General features: G+C 41.2%; 1 protein-coding gene across 1 annotated transcript in view; it reads right to left on the reverse strand.

Moving 5' to 3' along the window:
* LOC117516100 (neural-cadherin-like) overlaps positions 1 to 21,069 on the reverse strand; it is a 540,129-nt gene that overhangs the window by 294,174 nt on the left and 224,886 nt on the right. Inside the window, exon 8 of the mRNA XM_034176992.1 lies at positions 10,601 to 10,773. Within this exon, the coding sequence (XP_034032883.1) occupies positions 10,601 to 10,773 (173 nt within the window). The remainder of the gene's footprint in view (positions 1 to 10,600; positions 10,774 to 21,069) is intronic.

Consider the following 21,069-nt stretch of genomic DNA (forward strand, 5'->3'; position numbering starts at 1 on the left):
TTAGAGGATGAGAACAACCCCAAGAAAACCATCCCAACCGTGAAGCATGGGGGTGGAAACATCATACTCTGGGGGTGCTCTTCTGCAAAGGGGACAGGACAACTGCACCTTATTGAAGGGAGGATGGATGAGGTCATGTATTGCGAGATTTTGGCAAACAACCTCCTTCCCTCAGTAAGAGCACTGAAGATGGGTCATGACTGGATCTTCCAGCATGACAATGACCCCAAACACACAGCCAGGGCAACTAAGGAGGCGCTCCATAAGAAGCATTTCAAGGTCCTGGAGTGGCCTGGCCAGTCTCCAGACCTGAACTGATAGAAAATCTTTGGAGGGAGCTGAAATTCCAAACCTGAAAGATTTGGAGAAGATCTGTATGGAGGAATGGACCAAAATCCCTGTTGCAGTGTGTGAAAACTTGGTCAAGAACTACAGGAAACATCTGACCTCTGTAATGGCAGACAAATGTTTCTGTACCAATTGTTAAGCTCTGTTTTGCTAGGGGGTCAAATACTTATTTTATGCAATAAAATGCAAATTAATTATTTAAAAATCATACAATGTAATTTACTGGATTTTTTTTTTTTTTAGATTCTGTCTCTCATAGTTGAAGTGTACCTATGATAAAAATTACAGACCTCTCCATTCTTTGTAGGTGGGAAAACCTGCAAAACTGAGAGGGAGTCTGTCAGGGACTGAGGTGGCGAGGCACAGCGGGCGGATGGACACAAATGCATGACTCAGATGTGGGTTAAGGAAAAGGCTTTATCCAAAAAACAGGCTCAGGTCGATACACAGGGTCACAAGCAGGCAGGCGGCAGTACAGACAGTGTTGAGGCGGCGGCGTGGTCAGTGACAAGCAGAGTTCCAACACGAGCAAACAGGTGTATCAGAGAAGGCAAAAACGTAGTCAAAAAACAAGCAGGGTTCAGGCACAGAGAAGCAGGTTAACAGGCTCAGGCAGAAACGTGGTCAAGGACAAGCAGAGGTTGAGAACAGCAAAAACACAGACTATGACAGGATACAGGTGGCTTGGAACGAGGCAGAATGCACAACGAACTAGCAGTGAGCTGTTGAAGACAAGGGGTTTAAATCAGAGGATAATCAGGGCGTGATGATATGCAGGTGCAGGAAAGAAGGCGTGGCTGAGTGAGACGAGTGGAGTGACAGGTGGGCGTGTCAGACAAAAGCAGGAAAAAGAGGAATATGAGTGACAGAACAAATGTTAAACAATAAGGAAATAATGATACCTAGAATACAAATGTGGTAACAGAATAAACAAAGGCAGGAACAGAACAGAAAATTAAAGGCTGGACCTAACCTAGATGTGAACTCAACATGTGGCCAGAGTGTACAGAAAACCCTGATTTACAAATGTGCTCAAGACAGTGACTGAATAACCATAAAGTAAAGGATGAAGACTAAACTAGAACAGAACTCAATAAGTGGCTGAAGTGTAACAGATCATCCTCAAAACTTAATGTGATAACACAGTATGACTAAATAAAAAGCAGAGACTAAACTATAACAGAACTTAATGTGGCTGAAGTGTAACAGATCATAAAACCAAGACCAAAGTGGAAGAAACAGAAAATAAACATTCAGGGTCAGACAGACGGACAAAGAGAGGGAAACAGACAGAGACTGGGGGACAAAACCAGATTCGGGGCAGGTCCAGGGCTAAAACCTGACAGTACCCCCTACCCAAAGCAGCTGACCCCGGCAGCTGACCAAAACACCCCCCATGACCCAGAGAGAGGCAACCACAGACACAGAAGACTACGGGTGGGCAGGAGGGGGATCGGAGGGAAACGAGACCCCAGAGACCCAGCAGGGACCCACAGAACCCACCCACAGCCCAGGGGAGAGGACAGAATTGGACGGCGTAACAAAAAAGGACTTACAGATGGGCGATGGAGGAGCATGCAGGGGTCAGCCAGGGTATCAGGCAGGTGCGCGGCGGCAAATTCTGGGGGGCGACCATAATGTGCTCGGTAATAGCCAAAAATAGAGTCAAGGGGCCTACTGGAAGGACAGACGGGAACCGGAGCGGGGCAACCCAGGGTACTAGAATCAGTCGTAGACTGACTCAAGGCTTTACGAGACCAATCCAAGTCGGAGGAGTTAAGAAACTTAGCGGGGCCATGAGCACAGTGAACCTGCTTCGAACCAGGACACCAAAAATGAGGGAACTGGCAGGACAAGAGAGCAAACAAGAGTACAAAACAAGTAAACCATTGAAATGAAGAGGAGCTAACGAATGACACAGAAAACACTAACCAAGTTATTCCAAAACACCAGATCCACAAAATTCTAAAAGCCAATAAAAAAAAAACAAGAAACAAACGAAGACACGTGCAAAAATTATTCCACAGAGTGGCACCATACCACCTAATCATGGAGCAAACAGAACGAGGACGTCCCCAAAAAGAAATGCCATGAGTTCTAGTCATGCTACGTAACTTAACAAAGGAGGTATGGGGAAACAAACAGGTTTATACAAAAAAACAAAAACCTGAAAAAACAACGAGGTATCTTTAGAGGATAAAAAAGGACTTTGACATGAAACTTTTGCAGTAGTATGAAATAAATGTGCTTAATTGAAACATAGAACCAACGAAAAACACAAAGTGAAATGCTAATGGAACCAAGAAATGTAATTATTCCAACAACAGAGCTACCATGAAATGACTGCTTAAATAATGAATACAAAAAATGGAAAACCCAACAAAGAGAACATGATTTAACCATCTGTCTAAGCACAGAGCTATGAGAACCGCCAGAGGGTAAGACAAAAAAGGAAAAACATAAAACACTAAATCCTGTAAAAAAGGAAAGCAAAAGATGAAAAAGCAACCAAAATAATCTCAGGGGCCAGTCAACAGAACAATAACCAAATAGACTGCGAGCGGGGCAAACTGAAGATGCACGCGTAGAACGAAACTGCTTAATCCAAAAGGACAAAAAGTAATTAACCCACTGAACTGAGATACAGGAACCAATCAAACCAGAAAAAGGACTAAATGAGGAAAAACACTTTGTAATAGAAGGCAAAAAAGATGAAAGCAAATGAAATAAGCCCAGGAAGCTATCCAAAATGGAGACCTTTAAATCGGACATGGGAAAGAAACTAACCAAACAAAATAGTGAGGACCAAAACTGTCCAAAACCTAAACCCAATCAGAAAAAGACAATCTCATAACTTACTAACTGATCTATGGACGTCAGAACATTGGCATTGCGTTTAAACAGAAGGAGAATTGGGCTGGAATAGGAGACATGAAACAGTCTTTCTAAAAAACACAACAGCTGGGGGAGGAGCCAGAAAAACATAATCAATATACAAAATAATGTCACACTAACCATCCAGAGAGCTGCGTGTCTGATGGTCGTCTCTGGCGAAATCTCAGCTGATTGAATGCAGACCGGAACCTCGGGAGATCCAGGACTAGCTGTGAGTTTAGGAGATGGTGCTAAGCATCTCTCCAAAGGAGATGTTGGAAGCCTGAAGGACATGCGTGGCTCCACTTGTTGCAGAGAGGAGAGCGTGGATGACATCACTGCTGGTGCCAAAGAGGAATCCAATGCTGTGTGTGTAGTGCTGAGCTGCGGTGACAAGATCTCTTCTTCTGGAGGAGCCATGGATGTGAGCTGCTCCACTGGTTCCAGTGGCGTGAGCACTGATGATGTCACTGCAGGTGCCAGAGAGGAATCAGATGGCGTGTGCTCTGCTGACTGATCCCTGAGCTCAGGTCATTCGGCCGGTGGAGCTGTGATTGCTGATTCCAAGGGAGCTGGACGCTGTGGTGAAGCACTTGCCGCGAAGCTTGCAGGCGCACAAGCATTGAGGAGCTGGAGTGACATGGCTTTTCCTGATGGCTCTGATAGCGATTCGGGAGGTGTGAGTGGGTCTGATGGCCACAGAGGTGTGAATGTGTCAGAGTTCAGGCAACAAGTGAGCTCCGGCTTCTGTAGATGGCATGGCGGCGGAGGTTGAGGGTCGCGGCAGAGGCGCTTTGTATTTACGAGGCATGGGGACCGGTGGTGATCGCGGCATGGCCACAGGTTGTGCTGAGAGGCACCTTGGAGCTGGTACAGGTGACTGGCATGACGTTGACAGCTCTGAGGGGTGACACTGTGCCGCTATGGGATACCGCGGGAACGAGACTGCAGCGTCAGACAGGGTGATTGAAGGAGGTGCGTCAGAACAGGCATCATACAGATCAGATTCAAACAGGAAGTACATGGGGTCCTCAATGTAAGGGGGGACTCGACCCTGCTTAAACCACATCTTTATTCGAGCCAGGTCTGGATAGGAAGTCGTCAAATCAGGCTGAGCTTGCAGAATCTGATCCAGCGCTGAAAAAATACGTTTTTTGCTCTGCCAACCTGGACTGTCCCAATATTCAAGAAATAAATCTTGGATTTTGAAAAATGCTGTGGCTGTATCTTAGAGGGCACGGCCCTCCGTTTCACATGAAGCGTCATTTTCCATGTCGCTCCACTCTGATTCACTGTCAGCGAGCGTGGGGCTGGGTGGCAGGTGCAGCTCAGGGTGTTTGATCCAGGCTGGGAGACTTTCCGCAGTGAATAATTTGTCCAGATCTTCTAAGGCAGGAAAATATTCGTACAGCCAGGTGTTAGCCTCTACAAGGCCCAGGGCTTGATTCAGATAATCAAACCTCTTCTTGGGTGTGAAGCAGGTGCGAAAACAGTCAAAACAGAAGTCGATTTCTGAAAAAATGTCCTTGATGAGGACAAGATCTTCAGCTGTGACGTCAGGTGAGTAACTGCTCACCGGCATGGCGGGCTCTGAGTCAGCTGTGTCCAGGTTATGGCTAGTTCGTACTGTCAGGGACTGAGGTGGCGAGGCACAGCGGGCGGATGGACACAAATGCATGACTCAGATGTGAGTTAAGGAAAAGGCTTTATCCAAAAAACAGGCTCAGATCAATACACAGGGTCACAAGCAGGCAGGCGGCAGTACAGACAGTGTTGAGGCGGCGGCGTGGTCAGTGACAAGCAGAGTTCCAGCACGAGTAAACAGGTGTATCAGAGAAGGCAAAAACGTAGTCAAAAAACAAGCAGGGTTCAGGCACAGAGAAGCAGGTTAACAGCCTCAGGCAGAAACGTGGTCAAGGACAAGCAGAGGTCGAGAACAGCAAAAACACAGACTATGACAGGATACAGGTGGCTTGGATTGAGGCAGAATGCACAACGAACTAGCAGTGAGCTGTGGAAGACAAGGGGTTTAAATCAGAGGATAATCAGGGCGTGATGATATGCAGGTGCAGGAAAGAAGGCGTGGCTGAGTGAGACGAGTGGAGTAAAGAAGGCGTGGCTGAGTGAGACGAGTGGAGTAAAGAAGGCGTGGCTGAGTGAGACGAGTGGAGTAAAGAAGGCGTGGCTGAGTGAGACGAGTGGAGTGACAGGTGGGCGTGTCAGACAAAAGCAGGAAAAAGAGGAATATGACAGTGACAGAACAAATGTTAAACAATAAGGAAATAATGATACCTGGAATACAAATGTGGTAACAGAATAAACAAAGGCAGGAACAGAACAGAAAATTAAAGGCTGGACCTAACCTAGATGAGAACTCAACATGTGGCAGGAGTGTACAGAAAACTCTGATTTACAAATGTGCTCAAGACAGTGACTGAATAACCATAAAGTAAAGGATGAAGACTAAACTAGAACAGAACTCAATAAGTGGCTGAAGTGTAACAGATAATCCTCAAAACTTAATGTGATAACACAGTATGACTAAATAAAAAGCAGAGACTAAACTATAACAGAACTTAACGTGGCTGAAGTGTAACAGATCATAAAACCAAGACCAAAGTGGAAGAAACAGAAAATAAACATTCAGGTTCAGACAGACGGACAAAGAGAGGGAAACAGACAGAGACTGGGGGACAAAACCAGATTCGGGGCAGGTCCAGGGCTAAAACCTGACAGAGTCAAATACTTATTTTCCCCACTGTATATATATGAAGAGTGGGTAAAAAGCTACTTAGAAAATAGAAAACAGTTTGTTCAGATAAATAATACCAAATCAGAATTGTGTAACATTATTTATGGAGTACCACAAGGATTGGTACTTGGACCCAAACTGTTTATTTTGTATATCAATGATTTTGTGAATGTATCCAATGTGCTTGGCAGCATTTTATTTGCTGATGATACAACGCCGTTTTACTCTGGATCAGATATACAGGAAGTAGCACAAGTGATAAATACAGAGTTGGAAAAAGTTAAACATTGGTTTGATATAAACAGATTGTCACTAAATATTAATAAGACAAATTTTATATTGTTTAATGATAGAGCGAAAAAAATAATGTGTCATTACAAATATATGGAATGGATATACAAAGGGTAAAAGAAACAACATTTTTAGGAGTCATGATTGATGAAGATCTTACATGGAAGTCACACATAAATTACATAAAAGGAAAAATAGCAAAAGCCATTGCTGTTTTACATAAAGTAAAATATTAATTAAATAGTTATGGTTTATTAACATTGTACAATTCATTGATTGTCCCATATTTAACTTATTGTGTAGAAATCTGGGGATCAACATATACAACCTATATACAACCTTTATTTATTTTGCAGAAAAGAGCTTTAAAAGTGATTAGTAACAGTGGTTTTAGAGATCCATCTAATCCATTGTTTATTAAGTATAGGGTACTTAAATTTCATGATTTAGTAGATTTGAAAATATTACAAACAATGTACCAAGTTAATAAAAATACTTTACCAACAAACATTCAAAATATGTTTGAAAAAAGAGTAAGTAGTTATAAACTGAAAGGAACAGAAGTCTTTAAAAAACCAAGATTTAGAACCAAAGTAAAGGAAAGGAGTACTGCAGTAAATGGTGTCAAATTATGGAACAATCTTAATAAAGAAATTAAAGAATTAAGGTCGCTTAAATTATTTATAAAACATATTAAATTAGATGTATTAAATAAGTATGAAACTATGAAATAAGTCAGTGGGCTGCAAGAAAGTCAAAAAAAAAAAAAAAGGTAATCTGTTAATAATGTTTGGAGTGTCTTAAGTTTAAATGTAACCTGTCAGAGATGTAATCTATTAATTAATGATCATAATTATGAAATGGGTCAGTGGTATGTGACAAGTTAAAGAAATGCAATCTGTTAAATAATGTTGACTATGATGCTGGATATTGAAAGATTGTATTGTTAAAAGGGGCAGAAATCATAAGACTTGTTCTTCTTTCTGCTCCTTTTCATTCTGGCATGGTTGTGCTTTGTTTTTGCTTTTCTGTTTTTCTTTTAAATGAATGAAATAAATATTAAAGAAAAAAAAAGAGTTCAGATGCAAAACCCAGTAAGTCCTTTTTTTTCAAATGGAGAAAAATGCAGTTCAAAATGGAGATTTAAAGGAAACCCTATGCGGAAATGCACAGACGTTCATCAATAACATGAAAACAGTTTGTTCAAATTCGTTCATATTTTGCACACTGATGGTCCTCTTGACATTGGCGTTGTGGCGTCAACTAAAATTTTATGGTTTTGGAGATGGGTTTTACATCTGAACTCTTCATATATATATATATATATATATATATATATATATATATATATATATATGTGTGTGTGTGTGTTTTTGTAGTTCAGTTCATTTAGCCAGTTTAGATAAGTCTCATATTGCTATTACCATGAGTGAAATGCAGGGCTGGCCCAAGCCTTTATAGGGCCTTAAGCAGAATTTCATTTGGGGGCCCTCCTACCATCACCTCAGCACCAGATGCCTCATTATTCCATAGGCTACACTGTTATGTGTGTAACGTACCCACAATCATTAGCATTATTTGTAATTATCTTACATCATACAGGTGTCATTCTTGTTTTTAACCTTAAAGGGGTAGCAAACTCATAAATATGTTTTAATTAACGTCTACATACAGAGTGCTGTATAAGTATGGCTCATTAATTTAACTATTTGAAAGTAAAATCAGCAGGCAGGAGACTGCATTTATAGTAAACACGTTAAATAGTTTAATTTCTTTCAGATGTGCAATGGTGTGCAAAATGTTCAATATCCAAATACAAAATAGAATCAAATGACATTCACATGATCTTACAGAAAAATAAAGTTGTAATCAAAATTAAATACTTAAATAATAAATACAACACTTAAATAATCTCCAAAATGAACATAGAAATCCACAACATAACAGCAATGTGTGTGCATAGCAATGCACAAACATTGCACTGGGGGCTATTGCTTTAACTTTGGCCTGCAAACCATTGAGAGCTGAGCTACTTTTCCCCACTTTTTGCACCAAATTAATCTGAGGAGCTGATCTGCCCTGCTGTTTAACTCTAAGTTTTTCTTCGTAAGGAAGACTATCAAATGGCTTCGCCAAAATCCGGTCCACAACATTTAAATTGTCTGCCATTATGTGCAGCTTGCCACCTAGCTAGCTCGCTAGCTGGGACTGGCGGGAGGCTAGTGTGAAGTGTGTCCGCCTGTGAGTGCTTTGTGACGGTGGAGGAGCTCAGCAGCACCCGCTGCTCGGTAGGGACAGAAACTGCGATAGAAGTCAGAAAGAGTGATAGAAGTCAGTCTCCAAACAAAAGCAGCTACAAAAAAAAAAAACAAACACCAGAAATAGAAGCTCGATTTGTCTCCGGTTCAACTCAGAACAGAATGAAAATGCTCTCACGGATGTTTACACCAAAAGATCGCTGATTCGCTCATTTCGCGGTCAATCAAAAGGGATTCAGCCTCAGACAGATCATCCAATCATCATGCAGAAGCTGAGCGTCCGGGCCAGCCGAGGCCAACCCACTGCCCCGTAGACCCCCAGACACGCTGAACGTCCGATGGGCGGGACAAAGCCCAGCATTTATCCAATGACTCGTCTTGTTTCGCTGCATGCTTTGTGTCGCTATTGAAGTCTGTGGACGCTCAGCGTTCACTGTTTAAAGCACTGTGAAGCTGCGGGTTTGAGTGAGAGGAAAGCCGTGTCGTTACTAGTGATAAGAAGCTGATTCTGAACAAAAGTTGAGCGCGTTGTAGCGCATATTTAGTCATTGACATGTACACACAACAGTATATATTTGATCACTTATTTTTTGACATTTTAGGGGAAGCTGAGCTTCACTTGCAGTCTTAGAGCAATTGCCTCTGACTTTAAGACACCTAAAGCACTTTACACTAAACGAACGGAGCATTTCGCAAATAATGACAACAAAAATTTGTCGTCTTGTTTTTTCTCGTCTTCCAACTTCTTTTTTCTTTTCTCCGCTCCAGAGGGATAATTTCTTTTCTGAGACATGACTTGCACTCACTTCTTTCCTCACGATTAGTCATCGACCACCTGACCCAAGCGGTGCATCTAAATTTGCCCAATGGTGGCAGCAGCCAACAGTATTTTGTCAAAATGAATTTATTTTTTTTGGGTGTAATACAATTTTGTTTAAATTATTCAATATTATTTTAATTTCATGTATATATTTACTTTTTATCACAACGTCTCGGTGCTCTCGGGGCCCCCTGGTGGCGTGGAGGCCCTAAGCGACCGCGTAGTTGGCGTATGCCTTGGGCCAGTTCTGGTGAAATGTTTAGTGGTTGTAATGTCTTCTGCCACTGTCTTTCTCAAATTAAAAGCACCGGCTTGCAGCAGCTGTGCGTGTGTGCTTTTGTGCTTTTGCATGTATTGTGTGAATATGCTGTCAGTTACATTTGTATTCTCTGTATGCAAGTGTTATTCAATTTGCAACATGTTTTTGATGTAACTACCTGTTGTTGAATAGATGCAGGTGTTTTTTGCATTTGTAAATGTTTTCTGCATTTGTTAGTGTCAATTTGTAAGTGCTGAGGCCCCAGTCAGCCACCACAGGGGGGATTCAAATTGGATCATAACACCATTCCAGCAATGTTATGTCACAGAGCACTTAATACATTGGTTGATAACATTCTGAGTAATTTCGTAGCAATTTTCTGGAGAATTTACAAATGAATGTTCTTATAAAGTTGTGATGCCTCAGTCTCAGTTTAATCCAACATTTCAGCAAAAGTCCGATTGTGAGCAGGGCAAGAAAGTACGTTATTGCCAGCTGCAGTGTCTTTTCTATATAACTTCTCATACCTGATGCCACAGCATGAGGAATTAAGATGTTTTCACTGCAAATTCACTGGCAACAGGCAAGAATGGTTTCCATGTTGCTTTTGTTTGAACTTAAATAATATGCCGGTGTGACTGGCAGCATTTCATCATACTAGTTTACAAAAGAAAAGTCCAATAATACTTGAGTGAGCCACTGAATGCACCAACGTGTTGTCAATATTGTGCAGCAGGAAAATCCACTAAAAAGTTGGAGATGTCACAATCAAAACAGAATAAAGAAACCAAAGATGAGCTGGAGATAGCTGGTGCAACACCAAAGCACCCCCGGAGCAATTACCTCCACCAACTGACAGCGGAGGGTAGTGTGAATTCTGACATTTCCAATCAGTTGTTTATGATGTCACAAGGCAAAAATGCTATATAATGACATAAAATGAAAACCTGTCTCACAGTGACAAAGAAATTTAGATCCAAAACTCTTCATCTTCTTACCTCTTCAAACACAGGTTTGTTATTGTTGACATCATCGATTCCAACAATGACACGAGCGGTGGAGGATAGAGGGTGTGGCCCGCCTGATGCATTGTCATCGGTGGCTGTAACATTCAGGACATACTCCAGACCTTGAAGTTTGGGTAGAGGTGTGGAGCGTAGACGAATCAACCCTTAATAAAAACAAAAAACACAACATCACAAACTTTACAATGCATAACATAACCCCACTTAATTCAACAGAATACGTCACTGACCTTCTGCTGCAAGGAATCTTCTATATATATATATATATATATATATATATATATATATATATGTGTGTGTGTGTGTGTGTGTGTGCGTGTGTGTGTGCGTGTGTAGGAAGGATAATAAGTTTTTCCCATCCAAACCTGGAGTTGCACAAGGGTCTTTGTTGAGTTCATTATGCTCACAATTACAAGTCACTACCTTCAAAGTCATGCCAGAAATGCGAAGTATGGTGTGCTGTTATATCCCGGAAATGACTGAGATACAAGGGGTGCAAATTCACCTCACAAGTCCACCAAATGATGAGAATCTGATATGCAGCCTAAATCCAAAAAGCAATTTCACAGTGTTGATTTTGTCATATTTCCAATCTAATAATTGCATGCTGTCCTCAACAGTGGCCCATCCAGCTCAGCCACATGAGCAAAAACAGAAGTAGTCACAGACCCTGGTTAGACGTTAAACTCCCTCAGCAGATGCTTATTAGCCGTTCCTCTCTTCCCCTTTGTTTGCTCTGATGCAACAGTGGAGATAAAAGGAGCCAGCATTTGAGTCAATATCTTTTTCTGCAATAGTGGAACAAAAACACATCGGCGACTGCAGGACAACTGAGAAACCTGTGATGTACAGACAAGACGTTGGTTTATTTTGTACTTGTGTTCCTATTAATCTTTTTCAGTGCTCTTGATTAAAGACAACACGCACACTCGGGCGACAGTGCTTGAATTTCCTCTCTTCCAATTTACTTGTGATCTCAGTGATCTGTTGCCCACTGAGGAAAAAAGGGTCCTAGCGCCTAATGACAGCTGCGGGATGTTGCACAGTAAATTCTCCAAGTTTAAATGTCAACCTTGTTTACAAATCTGACATGAGCTATTTAATGAGCCAACACTCTCTGTATGTACACAAAGTAGGGAGCAGTGTAGTGGTTTTTCTTCACCCAAAAGATGTCAACTTCATAGTCCCCCCACCCACCCTCCACCCCCTGAAAAAATACACAGAAAGGCAGGAAAGGAATATAAACAAATCTGACAAAAAAGAAAGAGGCGCTGCCAGAGCACAGCCTAGAGATTGTGAGCTATGATAGAGCGATTTTTGTGAAATTTAATTGAAAGGGTTGGGTGACAAATGTCAGAGTGATTGCTACTGGTTTTGGATCAAAGAGTAAATAAAAAAAAGATAAACTGTGCAGTCCCCAAAATTGGAGCCAGCTCAGAAAGGTGGGGGACATTCTCCTCTGTCACTAACAAAAGGGAAGATTTCATTGCAAAAACATCCTAAATAGTAGCAGTGATTACATTTACAATGGCGGTAACAGAGGCAGCAGTGCTTTTGTTGAAATTACTCTTCTTTTTTAATATTGGCTTTCAATATATTTCTACGTAGACTTTGAAAATAGAGGGCTCTCACTACACACAAAAGCAGGAATATATTAAAGAGTAGGAAAGATATGCAGAGACTGCAACACTCGCACCTCACATCTGACACAGATTCATGCAAATTAATTCTTTGTGATTCAGTAATACCATAATACGCAATTCTTTGTGCATTCTCTTGGCTATTTTATGTTGTATTACAAGAACAGAGCTGCAGTATAAATTTATACAGATTTTCACTCTTCATAATGTAAACATATCCCTATATTTTACGATTTCATTTTAACAACTATTTAATCTGATGCATTTCTTAAGATGCAAATTAAGAACCAGCTTTGCAGTAACAATGTGTGATCAGCATTTACAACCTTGAGGCTGACTTTTCAAGATTGCCCAAGGTCACAGATCATGTGACCTAAAGAAAGACTGTATATGACTTCATATTAGTGTTTAATAGTAACCATCAGAATCAGAATCAGAATAGACTTTATTCATGAAGTAGCCACATGAATACAAGGAATCTGACTCTGGTTTGAGCTGTACTATCTCTGTACGAGCATGTATACACTAAACACAAAATAATTCACAGTAAAAATGTGCAATTAAAATGTGCAACAAAAATGTGTGCAAAGGAGAAACAGAAACAGAGTAAAGTTATACATGAGGCATATGAATTGGTGAGTTTTTTGGCAGGTTAAGTTGTTCATCTGTGTGATGGCCTGTGGAAAGAAACTGTTCCTGTGTCTGGTTGTTTTGACGTACAGAGCTCTGCTCTGTAATGTCGTCCAGAGGGGAGGAGTTTAAACAGTGAGTGTCCAGAGTGTGAGGGGTCTGCAGAGATGTTACCAGCTCGCTTCCTGGTCCTGGAAGTATATGTCCTGGATGGAGGGCAGGCTGGCTCTGACGATTTTTTTTCTGCAGACAGTTTGTTTTAGTCTGTGCCTGTCATGTATGGAGACAGAGGGAAACCAAACAGAGATGGAGATGCACAGGACAGACTGTATGATGGATGTGTAGAAGACGATGAGCAGTTCCTGGGGCAGGTTGAACTTCCTGAGTTGTCTGAGGAAGTACATCCTCTGCTGTGCCTTTTTCCTGATGTGGGAGGTCCATTTCAGATCCCGAGAGATGGTGGATCCCAGGAAGAGGAAAGTGTCCACAGTAGACACAGTGTTGTTGAGGATGGAGAGGTGGGGAGTGATGGTGGGATTCTCCTGAAGTTCACTATCATCTCCACAGTCTTGATCAGGTTCAGTTCCAGTTTGTTCTGACCACACCAGAGGTCCAACTGTTCCACCTCCTTTTGGTATGCAGCCTCATCACTATCCTGAATGAGACCAATGATGGTAGTATCATCTGCAAACTTCAGGGCCCGTATCCACGAAGCATCTCAGAGTTCTGTCAGAGAACTCCTAACGTAGTCTAAAAATTCCTGGCAAGGAATCTTAGCCTAAGAGTGTTCCAGGACATGTCTGAGAGCACCTCTGAGCAAGGAGTGGACAGAAACTCTTATCTTTGTGAGGAGGCAGTGTTGACCCTGTTGCTAGGTATGACACAGTCTTCTAAGAGATGTGATTGGTTGTCACAAAAAAAGAGAAGAAAAAAAACAAAAAACAAATGTGCGACATGCTCCCAGGTATGAATGGAGAGTAAAATCAACCGTTCATATAACTTGAACTCCATTAAGACGTGAAAATAATTTAATGTCATGATGATGAAACTTAAATGATCTTAAATGAATTGTTACACAGCTTTAACATGTTTGAACATACCTCATTCAAATACTACGCAAAATTCAATACTACGTAATGTATTGGATATGAATGATGGATGCAGACTCAGTTGTCAGCAATTCTTTTGATTGCTGATATCCTTCTAAAAAGCGGTTCGATTTGGCAGAACGACCAAAACAATGAATGAAATGGATAAAAAAGAACTAGAAAGCTCAAATGGACAGAAGAGCAGTGCCTGCTGTTGCCACGGCTCATGGAGGAGAATAAAAGTGTTTTAAGAGGGAAATTAAAATTTTTATTTGCGCATTTTTATTGTGAATTGTTTAGTGTTAAGTGTTAATTTATATATGCTTGTACAGAGAGTGTACAGTTCAAACTGGAGTCAAATTCCTTGTATTCTTTGAAGACACTTGGTGAATAAAGGCTATTCTGGTTCTGAATTGGGTCCCAGGATTACACAACAAGGGAAGAGGCCGTCTCGGGAGTTCATTGCCCAGCAAATCAATGCGTCATTCCCTCTCCTTGTGCACACAAGCTACGAGTGTGAGAAGGGGTGGCACGTGAGATTGCAGCACAGAAGCGATGTTCTCCTCCAACAGTGAGTCTTTGGCTGGTGACATTGCTTACTTTGATGTTAATAACTGTATGAATGTTGTAGCATGTACATGCAATTTACATTCTTTCCATAGCTAGGTATCGCTGTGATGACCTTTATCTCAGCCGATAGGAAATATAAGACATATAAAAATAAATTAACAAACATTATGCGATTGTGTAAGAAGCAGTATTACTGCGATTTGTTGGGGAAAAATAAAACTAACATTAGGGGAACCTGGAAGCTCTTGGGCAAAATCATTAAAAAGAAAAAAGTTGTTAAAGATTATCCATCTTACTTTTATATACACTCTGATAAAATTGTAAAAGGAAATAAAATTATTGCTGATTATTTTAATGATTATTTTGTTAATGTTGGTAAAAATTTATCAAACTCAATTGTAACTACGGCAAAGTGTTCTATGGACAACTGTAAATTAATTAATAAAATTCAGGATTCAATGTTTATTAGAGAAATGGATGAAAAAGAAATTTTTTACATAGTTCATAAAATTAAGGGAAAAAAAATCCACTGACATTGATAGCTTTGATATGGTTTTGATTAAGAACATTATTGACTGTATTATCAAACCCTTAACACATATTTGTAACCTGTCACTCATGACTGGGAAATTTCCCTCCAGAATGAAAATCGCTAAGGTGATACCATTGTTTAAATCTGGTGATAAACACTTTTTTTTTTCAAATTATAGGCCAAACTCTTTGTTACCACAGTTTTCTAAAATTCTGGAAAAAATATTTGTAAAGAGGTTGAACGATTTTATAGAAAAACATCATATACTTAACAAACAGCAGTATGGTTTCAGAAAAAAAATTGAACAACTTCTATGGCTTTAATAGACTTTGTGGAACAAGTTACAAATGCAATAGAGAAGAAGCAATACACTGTTGGGTTTTTTTTTTTTGACTTACAGAAAGCATTTGATATGATTGATCATACCGTATTATTGGAAGAATTACAGCTGTATGGTATTAGAGGACTGGCCTTTAACTGGATAGCTAGTTATTTACATAATAGATATCAGTGTGTTCACCTTGGTGGGATAAAATCTGAATTTTTGAGGATTACATGTGGAGTGCCCCAGGGGTCAGTTCTTGGGCCATTATTGTTTTTGCTGTATATTAATGAAATAGGTTTGGTTTCTAAGTCTTTGAGTTGTATTTTGTTTGCTGATGATACAACTGTGATTGGTAGTGGAGATAATTTGAGACAGCTCTTGGACTTGGTGGAGAGGGAACTGCAAAAATTTAAATACTGGTTTGACTCTAATAAATTATCACTTAATTTCGGTAAAACTAAGTGCATTATATTTGGAAATAAACCTAGAAATTTAAGCAGTAAATTATTGTTGAATGGCATTGAAATTGAAATTGTATCTCAAACTAAATTTCTTGGAGTTTTTGTTGATGATAAGCTCAGTTGGAAAACTCATATAAAACATATTGAGTCCAAAATATCAAAAGTTATTGCTATCTTGTACAAAGTACAATACTTTCTTCCCTAACATCTGTTGGTTTCATTGTATCACTCATTACTTGGCCCTTATATGACTTACTGCATTGAAGTTTGGGGAAATACATATAAAACAAATACTAATCCAATATTTCTGTTACAAAAAAAAGCTATGAGTGATAAGTAAAAAACCATATCATGAACCAACAAATTCCGTTTGTTCGTCTTCAGCTTTTGAAATTTTATGACTTAGTTGGTTATTTTACAATACAGATAATGTATAAAGTTAAAAATGGACTCTTGCCTCAACATGTCCAGGAGCTGTTTAAAATGAGAGAGTCCAGTTATAATTTGCGTGGAACTTTGATGTTTGATAGAAGAAAGATTCGAACTACTGCTAAAAGTCATTGCATTTCCGTAAAGGGTGTTAGAGTTTGGAATGATTGTTTAGATTGTATTAAAGTATCTAGTACATTGGCTTGTTTTTAAAGACTGTATAAAAATAATATAGTAACTTGTTATAGTTTGTGTAATTAAGTAAATTGCCTGTGTAGCTATTTTTTGTTTGTTTGTCTGTTGTATTACTTTGTTTCACTGCGTTACATTGCTGACTGGTAATTGTTTTTCGTGTTTATTTTTTGTTTGTACACAGAAACTGATGTACAGGGTGGGTGTTTATAAGGTTTTGCTTCTGCCCACACCCTTTCAGCCGCACTAAATTGGAAATTGTTGAGTTTTGTTCTATATGTTTTAATTTTTGTTTTCTCTTGACTTGCTTTGTAAATGAGAGATTTTGTTCATGCGTAAATAAATAATAATAAGTAATAAATAAGTAAATAAATCATTCATTCATTCATTCATTATGTGTTATTACATTACTACGCTGGGTGTGAAAGTAAGTTCATTCCTGATGAGGACAACCACAAATCCCTGCACCATCAGGCCGGTAGTGTGTTATTAAATCACTGCTATTCAACATACGGAGAATATCTCTCCTTCTTCTCTGCTGTTCCCTACTCTTAACAGTTTGGCACCTTGGGAGCTCTCTTAAGTGCTCCTACTGTTTGTATTGTGTCTAACTGTAATTAAGAAAGGCTAAATGCAGAGGACAAATTTCACTGTATGTATGTAAACATGTACAATGACAATTAAAAAAGGCTGTTCTTGTTCTTCTTCTCTTAAGGCCTAAGATGCCTCATGAACAACTTTAATCTAACCAAGGGAGAATTCTAACAAATATCTAAGAATTTGAAGAATTCTAAGATTTTTTCTTAGAATGATGTCACTAAGAGCTACTTTTAGCCTTAGGATGCTTCGTGGATACGGGCCCCAGGAGTTTAACAGAGGGGCTCCCTGAGGTGTAGTCGTTTGTATAGAGGGAGAAGAGCAGTGGGGAGAGCACACACCCCTGAGGGGCGCCAGCGCTGATTGTCCGTGTGCTGGATGTGATGCTCCCCAGCCTCAACTACTGCGTCCAGTCTGTCAGGAAGCTGGAGATCTACTGACAGGTGGGAGTTGGCACAGAGAGGTTGGAGAGTTGTTTTCTGGAGAATGCCAGAGACGGTGTTGGACACTGATCTGAAGTCTACGACCAGGATCCTCACATATGTCACTGCAGAGTCCAGCTGCAGATGTAATGAAGTCCCATGTTGACGGTATCTTTAAGTGACCTGTTTGCCCAGTAGGCAAATTGCAGGGGGTCCTGTGATGTCCTTCAGGTGGCTCAACGCCAGCCGTTCAAAAGACTTCATGACTACAGATGTTAGGGCGACGGGCTTGTAGTCATTTAGTCCTGTTATGGAGGGTTTCTTTGGGACTGGGATAATAATTGAGTATTGGAGTGTTTGAAGCAGGAGGAGACCTCGCACAGCTCCAGAGATCTGTTGAAAATCCGGGTGAAGATAGGAGCCATCTGATCAGCATGCGCTCTCATGAGGGAGTGGCACCATCAGGTCCTGGCGGTTTCCTGGTCTTTTGTCTGCAAAACTACTGGCATACTTCCTCTTTGCAGATTATTAGTGCAGGTGAGGTTGCAGAGGGGAGGGGGAGGGGGACAGAAGTGTCCATGGGGTATTGTTGTTGGGGTGGGTGAGGTGTATGTGAGGGCCACTTTCAAATTTGGTGTAAAACATGTTCAGCTCCTTAGCCAGTCAGGAGTTCTCCACAGGTAAGGGGATGGTCTCCTGTAGATGGTGGCATGTTGAAGAATGCTCCACAGTGTTGCAGGATCATTGGCTAAGAATTGTTTTATCAGCCTATTAGAGTAGCTCCTCTTTGCTACTCTGATCTCCTTCTTGTACAGGAGCCTGTCCTCACTTATGTAGGCCTTGTCCTTGGCCTGGTGGAGCTTCCTCAGTTTTCCAGTAAACCAAGGTTTGTTGTTGCTGTATGGGCAGAAGGTTTTGGTCTGCACACACAGTTCCTCACAAAAACTGATGTAAAAATGTCACAGAGTCCACGAACGTCTGTAGATGCAGCTTCAAATACACTCCAGTCTGTGCAGTCAAAACAGGCCTGTAGCTCCTGCCTCAACTCATCCATCCTCTTCCTTACCGTCTTCAATACAGGCTTTGCAGATTTTAATTTCTGCCTGCAGTTAGGAATGAGGTGGATCAGACAGTGATCAGAGAGTCCCAAAGCTGCACAGGGAACATAGTGATAGGCGTCCTTTATTGTGGTGTAGCAGTGGTCAAGAATGTTTGCATCCCTGGTGGAAAACATGATGTGCTGTCTGTATTTACAGAGTTTGTGGCTGAGATTTGCTCCATTAAAATCCCCCAGACTGATGAGTAGGGAGTCTGGATACTTCCTCTCCATGTCTGTGATCTGGCCAGTGAGCTGCTGCTGTGCCTCCTTACACACACCTGTGTTGGAATGTACATACTGACCAGCACAAACAAGGAGAACTCCCACGGTGAACAGAACGGGGGATAGTTTATGAAAAAAGTTCCAAACTAAGGGCTGCACATCCTCTTCAACACTGTGCCATCTGTATACAACCTTCATTTATATTAAATCATGTTCCGCCTCCTCTCGTCTTGTCTTGTTTGAAGCTTTGGTATAACAATCATTTCCACATGAATTCAAACTTATTTCATGCTAAAAGACGGGGGGGGGGGGGGGGGGGGGAGCGATCAGATCGCAGCAGCAGCTCATTTTAAAGCCTCACCGATTATCGCCTCGTTTCTGCTTAAAATGGCCTCATTTCTGCTTAAAATTGACTTTAGAATGATTTAAGAGGTTTTACTTTGTCATCTGATGGATAATAATCACATTATTCCCTTTGATCGCTTTGGGTGTAGAGACAGCCTCAGATGAGCTGCTGTGGTCCCAAATGACGCATGCGCAGTGAAGGCAGGGTGGACCAATTTTTAGAGGGGGATTGTTCGGTCTGCGACCCCAGGAAGGTGCAGACCGCTGTCGAGGAAATGTTCACTAAGCCAGGTTTCAGTGAAACATAATGCTGCGGATCTACCAAAGTCTGATTTTTTTTTCCTGTTCAGGAGCAGCATTTCAACAATTTTTTTCGATAGCGAGCATACATTGGCGAGATGAATTGACAGAAGCGTGGAGCGCAGCTCGCGCCATCTGAGTTTCATGAACACTCCTGCGTGCTTCCCTTGCCGACGTCTCCTGTAAACTTCGTACAGTGCTGCTGTAAATAAACACACAGCAGTGGGCCAACTCTCCAAGTAGCTACGACAAACACAACAGAGTACTAATAATACTTATAATTATGACTACTACTTCTAGTGCTAATAAAGCAGGGGTAGTGGCCAAGTGGTTAGCGCACTTGGTTTCAGTGTGGAAGGTTCGCGGTTCAAACCTCACCCCAGCCACATTTCTCTGTGTACTGTGGAGTTGTGTCAGGAAGGACATCCGGTGTAAAACTTGTGCCAATTCAACATGCAGATCCACCTTGGACTTGCTGTGGCAACCCCAAGTGCAAACAAGGGAACAGCCGAAGGGACTTACTGTTTACTATTAAGTGGGGCAGAAGTGGTTGCCAAGGAGATAAGTGCACTTGCTTCCAGAACAGAAGGTTCCCAGTTCAAGACCACCCGTGCCCATTCGCCATGTCATGTGGACTTGCATCAGGAAGGGCATCCAATGTAAAATTTGTGCCAAATCAACATGCAGATTCATCTCTGGTCTGCTGTGGTGAGGCTCAACGACAAAAAGGGAGAGGCCAAAGGAACTTACTTCATAGAAATATTAAGTACTACTACTTTCTGTGAGAAGGAGAAGTAACTTCTGTGTATGCCTCAAGGCCCATAGGTGTGGATGAGAGCCTAAAACTCTATGTGGATGGGACACCAGACTGACACAGGTTGCTTCCCCAACCAAGGCTGTAGACCAGGGGTGAGCAACTTGTTCCAGAAAGGGCCAAGAGGGTGCAGATTTTCTTTGCAGCCACTGACTCCACCAGGTGATTTCACTGATTAATATCACATTGAGCAGATGGAATCAGTTAATCAGTGAAATCACCTGGTGGAGTCAGTGGCTGCAAAGAAAACCTGGACCCTCCTGGCCCTTTCTGGAACAAGTTGCCGACCCCTGCTGTAAACAATCCAGGTTAAATGTCTTGTCCAAGCACACACATATGACATATGACTGGGAATTGAACCCAGGTCTAAATTGAAGGTCTTTCTGCTGAACCCATGTTGTCAGTTTAAATTTTGGCAGAAATCGTGTCACACGGCGGAAAGCCTACAACAGGGGTGCCCAAGTTCAGTCCTCGAGATCGACCTTCCTGACACTCTTAGTTGTGTCCCTGTTCCAGCACACCTGAATCCAGTGAAAGACTCGTTAGCAGGCTTTTAATGAGCCTTTCATTGGATTCAGGTGTGTTGGAGCAGGGAGACAACTAAGAGTGTCAGGAAGGTAGATCCTGAGGACCAAACTTGGGCACACCTGGCCTAGAAGATCTCACATGTTGGAGTGGTGGGCACAGTTCCACTAATCCGCTAATCATCGAAACTAATGTTTTCATTATCGGATTAGCTTTTCAGATAACTTTGAAAACCATCATCGGACCAATTA

The sequence above is a fragment of the Thalassophryne amazonica genome, chromosome 8 (genome assembly GCF_902500255.1).
Source record: "Thalassophryne amazonica chromosome 8, fThaAma1.1, whole genome shotgun sequence".
NCBI classification, from domain to species: domain Eukaryota; kingdom Metazoa; phylum Chordata; class Actinopteri; order Batrachoidiformes; family Batrachoididae; genus Thalassophryne; species Thalassophryne amazonica.